The following is a 9,079-nucleotide window of genomic DNA, read 5'->3' as shown; positions in this document are numbered from 1 at the left end:
TTCGCTCAGCCATAAGCTGGGCTCACAGCTGGTGAGTGCAGCAGCAGTGGCAGGAGCCTCTCCTGCCCCATGGCAGCACTAAGGATGTCCAATTGCCAGCTTAGGCCCACTACCTACATGGAGCAGGCCTAAGCTGGCAGTCAGACATCCCCCGAGGGCTCCTGAACTGCAAGAGGGCAAAGGCAGGGCTGAGGTACCCCCCTGAGTGCATGAGTTTCATGCTCTGGGCCTCTATTATTTTATAAATAGCCAAGGACTGGTAAAAGTAATCTCTACCAATATAAAGGACAATTAAATGAAGTACACATATAAAGTGGAAAGTTATGTAGAATGTGAAAATTCTTTATAAACGAAAATAGAATAATATCCAAAGTATGTTAACAAAAGAAAAAGCAAGGTGTAGTCTGGAACAAACGACTTATTTAAAAATGTCTCAGAAAAGATGTACATACTGAAACTGAAAATACTGGTTTGGTTGCCTATGGGGAGGAGGAGAGGGTAGCCTGAGGGTCAAGGAAGAAGAGACTTTATACTATAAATATTTATATCTTTCAAACTTATACCACATAAATATATACCTATTCAACAAATATTAAATAGTTGTTAAATTTTAATGTCAAAAATATCACTGACATGTTAAGTGAAAAAAACACAATACAAAAGTATAAATATCCAGTATTATATCATCTATTTAACACAGATATTAATATAAAAAGGAAATACAGTAAAAATATCAACAATGGCTATATATTGACACTTTTTTCTTTACTGCTTTTTTCTTCTGCTACTTTTAAAAATATATTTTCCAAGCTTATTACAAATGAGTATAAATTACTTTTATAATCAGAAGAAAAAACTGTATTAGCTGACAGATGTAAGAATATTTTAAAATTTGTTATTTTATACTAATGTATTAATTTTATGGAATGCGTACTTCCATGTAACTTTCCATGGGTTAGGCCCTCTACTGCACGGGTTTGGTAATCCAGCAGTCACTAAGGTCATTCAACCAGAACTGAGAGTCATGTCACTCAGACCTGCTATGTACTCTACCACCTTTATCATTTTTATATTCCCAGCCACTTATAGTTTTATAAATTATTCTACATTCTTATCTATCCTGTGCTCCCTTAATTAAGAGAGTTGGAGCAAAAAGCATGTAGAGGTGAAAAAACCTCATTCAAGAGACAAATAACTGGGGGGGAAGAAAAGACTCCCACCATACAGGACATATTAAGCCTGAATATCTGTACAGTGGTCCAAGTCTTTAAACCTAATGTAGCCTAAGTGAAAAACACAAATCAGAAGCAATTTTAAAATACTTCTGTGTGTTTCCTCGTGGCTCAATTGTTGAGCATCAGCCTATGAACCAGGAGGTCATGGTTCAATTCCCACTCAGAGCACATGCAGGCTCAATCCCCAGCAGGGGGCGTGCAGGAGGCAGCTGATCAATGATTCCCTCTCATCATTGATGTTTCTATCTCTCCCTCTCCCTTTCTCTCTGAAATCAATATATTCATATATATATGTGTGAATGTATGTATGTATATATACATATACATACACACATATATATATTTGTGTAGATAAAATTTTAAAGCATGTTTTATCACTGTCAATTCAGCATACATGTAAAATATATATATTTCCTCTTTGAAAAGAATTCTATTTATTGAGGTGGTTTAATGGATCAACACTAGGAACCAACACTCACCTTTTCTAGGGTGGCCAGTGGCACTATTTGCCTGTGTTTGATAAACTCCATCATTCTGTACACAGACTAGATGAGAATCTGCTTCTGTACTAAAACTAGCTCCAATGCTAATGACATGCTCATTAGAAGAATTTATTACTTTCATTACCTAGGGAAAAAAACAACATTCATTTAGAAACACTTTTACCATTTCATGCCTTTATCAGTTACACTAATTCAAAGAGTCACATTTCTAACCAGCTTCATAAACCTCAAACTTTGGTCTGGAAAACCCCCAAGAATGTGATAGAAACAAAGTTATTAAGATAAAATCACCTCAATGCATAAAACAGTAAAAAAAAAAGAAGAAGAAGAAGAAGAAGAAGAAGAAAGAATAGAATTAAATGCCTTGTTAGGAGGCAAATCTAAAACTTCAAAAATAATATATTTTGCCATTATATATTAGTCTGCTTCAAAACATCAAATTTAATTGACACACTTGTAAGGAAATCTAATGTTCAATAATTATCTTCAAAATTTTAATGAAGCAATTATACTTACATCATTGTATTTTTTCCGAGGTATTTTTATGCAGCTCTTCCCCATTTCCATATGAATCAATAGCTGATCTATATTATGCAAGGTATACTGGTAATTTCGAAGGTCCTATATAAAATTATGACACTTCCATAAACCTTAAACTACTATTCATGCACATTTACCCATTCATCAAATCCATTAAAAAGTATCCATCATTTTAAGACTTGTGATACATAACTGAAAATGCCATCTACAAACTAGTACTAACTTATAAAACCAACTAATCTAGCTACTCCACAGAGTAGTAAACAATATCATTCCCAGGAAGAATTCTATAGTATTTGGGGGTAATCTCCTCTTTTATTTAAAGATCTTTCAAATAGGTCTTCAAACTGAATATTATAAATCAAAGTAAGTCCACTGAAATTCTTTTTTCTGGTAACAGGTAAATACAAAATTCTAGAAATCTGAGGTGGGAAGGAACCTGAAACATGGCTTATTCCAATCCTTCCTAAAGCAAATGAGGAAACTTAGGCCACACTTTGTTCACACTCACCAAACTTACTAACTTTACAATCACTTTAACTACATCTTCAAAAGCTTCAACATCTGTGTAGATCTCACATTACCTAAATATGTAAGCACCCCAGCAGGATGAATTGAAAGGCAATATAAATCAGGTACATATAAATTAGATGTGCTCTAAAAAGCAATTCATTAGAAACAGCCCGTTTGTGTTAAATGAACTAGGATATATTTATAAGTAAACTTTCATTATACCAAATATGCCAAATTAAAATAGGAAAACATAAGTGTGTAAAATTTACTAAACACATTTTTAAAGTAACAATATAAGAACACTTAACAAAATAGTTCAATTACTCACAACAAGTAAGTTCATTATAGTGTGTCCTATCTCTCCAAAAAGAGGTTTTCGGCCTCTGATACTTGTTAGAGGAGCAGGGTATGCTATACAAAAGAAAAAAACAAACTGGTTACTGCCCAAAAAGCTCAAACAAACACAACAGAGTCTTGAATGTATTACCTTTAATTCTTATTTTTCAAACAGTATGAATAAATTACCCCCAATCATTTCTTTGGGGAAAATTAACCCATACTGAGTACTAATCAGGTGCTGCATTCAACTGGGAACTCTGCATACATTATCTTATTTAAACTCTATAACAACCTCATGAGGCAAGTATATCTACCCCTACTTTACAAATGGGAAAGTAGGTCACTAAGTTAATGTAACATAGATTTGAAATTTGGTTTGCCTGATTCCAAAGCATTTAATCTTTTCACTATATGTTTCCACAAAATTATGATGGTTGGAAAATTACAGTAATTGGCTAGAGCCTCCTATCAAGTTCTGAATTTGAAGAAAAATAAGAATTAAATATTTTAATGGTGTGTACAATTAATATTCAACTGTGCTAATTTACAGATTTATATAGTAAACTTTTATAGTTCCTGGGTCAGCATGATAACAGAAGCATACAGAGTCAGAGAAATCAATGCAGAGAAGGAGAAGGGACATGGAGCCTGTCACCTAACAACTTTCCTCTTTCTTTAGGGCACTATAAATACTGCACAGCAGGAAGAAAAAGATAACTTGCTGGCAATGTAGCAGGACCTCTGGAAGGAAAGGAAGGCGAAAAAGGAAGGTAAGACTATTTCTATGATAATAAAAAGCAGGTACATTTTTTTAAAATATATTTTATTGAGTTTTTACAGAGAGGAAAGGAGAGAGATAGTTAGAAACATCGATGAGAGAGAAACATCGATCAGCTGCCTCCTGCACACTCCCCACTGGGGATGTGCCGGCAACCAAGGTACATGCCCTTGACCGGAATCGAACCTGGGACCTTTCAGTCCGTAGGCCGACGCTCTATCCACTGAGCCAAACCAGTTTCAGCAAAAAGCAGGTACATTTTTAACCTTCAGCTTAGGTAAGGAGCAAACCTCTCTAATACCTATTATACAAATACTAGAGGCCTGATGCACGAAATTTGTGCAAGGGCCTTGGCCCCGGCCCCCCCACGCGCCACCGCCGTGGCCTCTGCCACCTCTGCCGCAGCCCTCACCCGCTGCAGCTTTGTCCAGAAGGAAGGACGTCTGGTTATGCTTTTGTTATTATAGATAAGTTCTTAAAATTCTAAGACAACACACCTGACATTATCTATTTTCAAAACTTAAGTCAGGGGAACTCACATCTTTGCTATTACATGTTTTGTGGTGTTTTAAAAGGATAAGTTATTTGGAGGACAGGGGATGTAGACTAGAAAAAACATAAGATGTAGTGGTAAATGACATTAAGTAAATGCTGACTTTTTCCTTCATCTCTTATGAATCAGGGAGCATCCTTGTAATTTGATAGAAGTAATTTTATTTAAAACTATTTTCAAAAGGTTCTGACTTAGAATGACATCCTGTCAGTTTCAAAGGGACCTCACAAGTCATCTAATCCAACATTTAATGATATTTTAACCAAATGATCTCAACATAAAAGCATAGATAATCCCCACTTGAAAATTACTAATTTCAGACACTTATTTTCAGTTTTTAATCACGGGAATCAACTTCTGTCATTAATTTTTCCATATGTACATTATCTCTATAACAATATAAACACACACACCATACCACACTTCAAAGTCCATTCCCAAAGAGGCATGGGCAACAATAACACCAAAATGCTAGTCTATCCAAAACCCAGGAGAACATAAAGAACTCAGAAAAAATAGCTGAGACTAGTTAACTTCTATGAATAACTGCTGATATGCCCTCATCACTACTAAATAACTACCATAGCTTTGTAGCGCCAATCCCTGTGTATCTTTTGAGAAGTCCCTCATTTGCCCCATGATTTTCCTTTCATTGTGTGAAAACAGACTTGGTATCTAGAAGTGATACAGGCCAAACATACAGATTATATGCTACATAATTACTTAAAATTACCTAATACTAGTATACTGATCTAACCTTTCATAAAAATAGCTTTCAAATATTAATATCAGAGACAAAATATTAGGTTGAATGGATGTAACACTTGGCTCAGAATGAAAATTTTTTTAAGTTCTTCGGTTTACACAGCATAAAACCTGAGATAAAAATTAAATCTTGTTACTTTTTATACAATTTAATAGCATCTCATACTTAAATCCTAAATAAGGACCCCCTCCCAAAAATCACAGTTTAATAAAATTTGCCAAAGAGAGGGATTTAATGAATTCTCTCTCACTGAATTTGTCCACTTTGAAATAGTAAAGGTCACTTTATAATCTTCCTACATTTAATTTCCTCCAAAAATATCTATTAAATTATATTAGAATGAAATGTATAAAATTTCATTAGATGTACTTCACATGCAATAAATAAACTATTTCTTCAAAAAAAGGAGAAAGAGCCCTGGCCGGTGTGGCTCAGTTGGCTGGACTGTTATCCCATGCACCAGGTTTGATTCTGGGTCAGGGTACATACCTAGGCTGTGTGTTCGCTCTCTGGTCAAAGGCAACCAATCGATGTTTCTCTCTCAGATCTATCTTCCTTCCTTCCTTCCTTTCTCCTTCCTCCCCCCTCCCACATCCCTCTCCTCCCTCTCTCTCAAATATATATATATTCTTTTTTTTTTAAGTTTAACACTGGAAATAATTTCAACTTAGATATAACCATACATATAAACCTCTTTAGAATCTCAATTGTATCAAGGGTAGATATGTAAAGATACACACAAACTCACGCTCAAATATACACATTGTACATATACTAGTATTATACATAAATGATACAGTCTACATCACTTTTAGGTAATAAGCTAAATGTCAGGAATATAAAAATAAGAAAAAGGAACCTCATGCTTAACAAAGATGGGAGCCACTATTTTTAAGTATTTCCTTTTCTAAAAATAGTCAACTCGGTTATAGTCAGGAACTGAAAGTAGTAGCACTGATAATCCAAAAATCCTTTAAGTCTGACTCTCTAATATACACAAATTGAGGGGGGCAATAATTTGTCTTCTTACCGCAGAGGCAACATAAAATGAGCTCTCTACATGCTTTTTAGAAAACTTCAAGTTTTTATGGGTTTGTTCTAAAATTTAAAAAATATATTTTAAGGTAAGTTTATATAATAATTATAAACTTGACTTCATGACATATCAAGGTTTTGTAGACTAATTTGGTAGTAGAGGAGGGTTGTTTTGGAATTTTAAAAGTACAGCAAAACAGCCGAAAACCGGTTTGGCTCAGTGGACAGAGCGTCGGCCTGCGGACTGAAAGGTCCTGGGTTCGATTCCGGTCAAGGGCATGTACCTGGGTTGCGGGTACATCCCCAATAGGAGATGTGCTGGAGGCAGCTGATCGATGTTTCTCTCTCATCGATGTTTCTAACTCTCTCTCTCCCTTCCTCTCTGTAAAAAATCAATAAAATATATTTAAAAAAAAAAAAAAGTACAGCAAAACAGAAGTGGTTCCATTAATCCATTAAAATTTTGATTTTAATGATACCCCTGAATTCTTCTTTTACTATTTGAACCTATGAAATTTAACTTAATATTCTAAAACTTACCTTTATATTCTGCACCCAATCTCAGCATTAAACGCATAGGGAAAACCTTTGCCCAGGGAATCTCTAGCTTCTGGATAAGAATTCCACAAAGAAAAGGATTATTTGGTAAGGGGAGATCATCAAGTTTCTGAAAAGTAGGTGTAATAAATAGGAATCCTCCATGGTCCTTGCTACCAAGAAAACTCTCGGTAAAGGTAATATTGTCCAAGTTTTCTATGTATTTTCCTGGAAATAAAATCATTTAAAAAAGATTTTAAGTTGTTTAAAGAGGTTTTCTGAGTTTGAATGTTCCCATATAACCTTTCTTATACAAAGCCAATGTAGAATTTTATTTCCACTCTAGAACAAGCATCTATTCAATACCTTGTGTGCATAAAGCTCGGTTATTCCTGGAGGAATAACCATAAGCTATTTAAAAAATTTCCTCCTTACTGCATGGTCAAGTAAAATCAAAATGTCCCCCCATCTTATACAAACAGTAAGAAAAACATATAGACATATAAAAAATAAAAAAGGCAATAAATTAATTAATTAAATAAGGCAAATATATTTGACGTAAAAATTTTTTCAAATCTGTATAAAGACACTAATCAGATAAAATGCTAGATTTAAGGAGACTGAAAACAATGATTAAGACCTGAAAAAGCAATAATCTCTTCACAAAATAAATCTTTAGTACAGTTAGCATAACCAAAAGCATAAATGCCTTTAATTAATTTGTGCATCCCCTAGTCTAAGAACTTGTATGCATGCATATAAGCATAACCAATGGACACAGACACTAGGGGGATGAGGGCATGTGCTGGGGGGTGGAAGAGGACGGGGGGAGGTCAATGGGGGAAAAAGGAGAAGTATGTTCTACTATTTGTAATACTTTAAACAAACAAAAAATTAAAACAAAAATAAAACAGTTCAAAATAAAAAGCTATACCTTTTAGAGCATCTTTATATATGGAGATAAATAGTCTGAAGATGTCCTTAGGAATAGTATCTTCATTTGGCAAACATAACAATAGAATAATAATTTCTGCCTGTCCCAAGCCATGCAATCCATTGGTTGAGAAGTACCAATATTTGTCTGAGGAATCTTAAGTGATAAAAGCATACAACTATCAATTTCCACTTCCATTAACCAAAAAAACTAAATATAATTGTCTTTTGCATGAAGCACAATTTTAAAATTCCTTATTTTTCCAGAGTTCTCCTCACAAAAACTTTGAATTGCTTAAGATTAATGTAGAAAAGAGAAAAGATTATCTGATGGAGTCAATTAATAAATAACACTAAAATAAAAGATGCACTAATATGGTGAAATGTAGTGGGTAAGAATTAGGTTAGTTTCAAAGAGAATGAAAAGCTGAGAGATACATTGTTGAGTACTAAGGATTATTTATTACTGAAGATTATTTAGTTTCTTACTTTTAATTAGATCACAAGTCATTGACTTTAAACTGTCTTTATTGCTACTAAATCAGGATTCTTGCTTACCTCAATTACCAAATTTTAATTTCGCTAAAAGCTAAATGAATGAAATTTAATTGTATCATGAACATCAAAATACAGCTCAGCTATAAGCCCAGGACTTACTGAGGGACACTAGTAAAAATCTGTAAGCTTGTATTTCAAGTCCTACCGAATATAAATTTGCAAAAACTTATATTCATATTTGACTAAAAAATCCAATATCCAGTGCTGCTTATTTTCCATGATTGCCAGTATAAATCTAACCTGAAGATGGTAATTAATTCAGAAATACTGCTTTCCAATTAGGCAAAGAAAGATGAATCATTACTTACAAAATACTAACTTGACATTAACAAGTAGATTAGCATTTAGGACAAATGTAACAGGATGAAAAGCTTTGTCTTCAAGAAGCAAAATGATCTGCTCCTGAGATGGGTGTTCTTCTACTACAGGCCCTAATTCATGAAAATGACATATAATTAGAATAAATATGACATCCTGTTAAATATGCTTGCAGTGAAAAAAAAACAAGATTTATAAATCTACCAATGGCTTGAGCAAATTTAAACAAAAGCAAACATGTTCCATAAAGTCAATCAATATCCTGGACAACTGTTATATACTTACTAGAGGCCCGGTGCATGAAATTTGTGCACTGGGGATGGGGGGTCCCTCAGCCCAGCCTGCCCCCTCTCACAGTCTGGGAGCCCTAAGGGGATATCCTACTGATGGCTTAGGCCCGCTCCCCAGAGAGTGGGCCTAAGCTGCAGTCTGGCCTCTCTCTACAGAAGGTGACCAGGGGAAGGCGCCACG

At 34.5% G+C, this 9,079-nt stretch overlaps 1 protein-coding gene across 1 annotated transcript in view; it reads right to left on the bottom strand.

The window, feature by feature from the left end:
• The window catches only part of ZFYVE16 (zinc finger, FYVE domain containing 16), a 42,407-nt gene that overhangs the window by 9,733 nt on the left and 23,595 nt on the right, over positions 1–9,079 (bottom strand). Inside the window, exons 8-13 of the mRNA XM_006775477.2 lie at positions 8,599–8,721; positions 7,734–7,889; positions 6,803–7,027; positions 3,120–3,202; positions 2,255–2,359; positions 1,715–1,862 (exon numbers count right to left, since the gene is read on the bottom strand). Of these exons, the coding sequence (XP_006775540.1) occupies positions 1,715–1,862; positions 2,255–2,359; positions 3,120–3,202; positions 6,803–7,027; positions 7,734–7,889; positions 8,599–8,721 (840 nt within the window). The remainder of the gene's footprint in view (positions 1–1,714; positions 1,863–2,254; positions 2,360–3,119; positions 3,203–6,802; positions 7,028–7,733; positions 7,890–8,598; positions 8,722–9,079) is intronic.

Source organism: Myotis davidii, unplaced genomic scaffold (assembly GCF_000327345.1).
Source record: "Myotis davidii unplaced genomic scaffold, ASM32734v1 scaffold44, whole genome shotgun sequence".
NCBI classification, from domain to species: domain Eukaryota; kingdom Metazoa; phylum Chordata; class Mammalia; order Chiroptera; family Vespertilionidae; genus Myotis; species Myotis davidii.
This window is presented reverse-complemented; position numbering and strand designations above follow the sequence as displayed.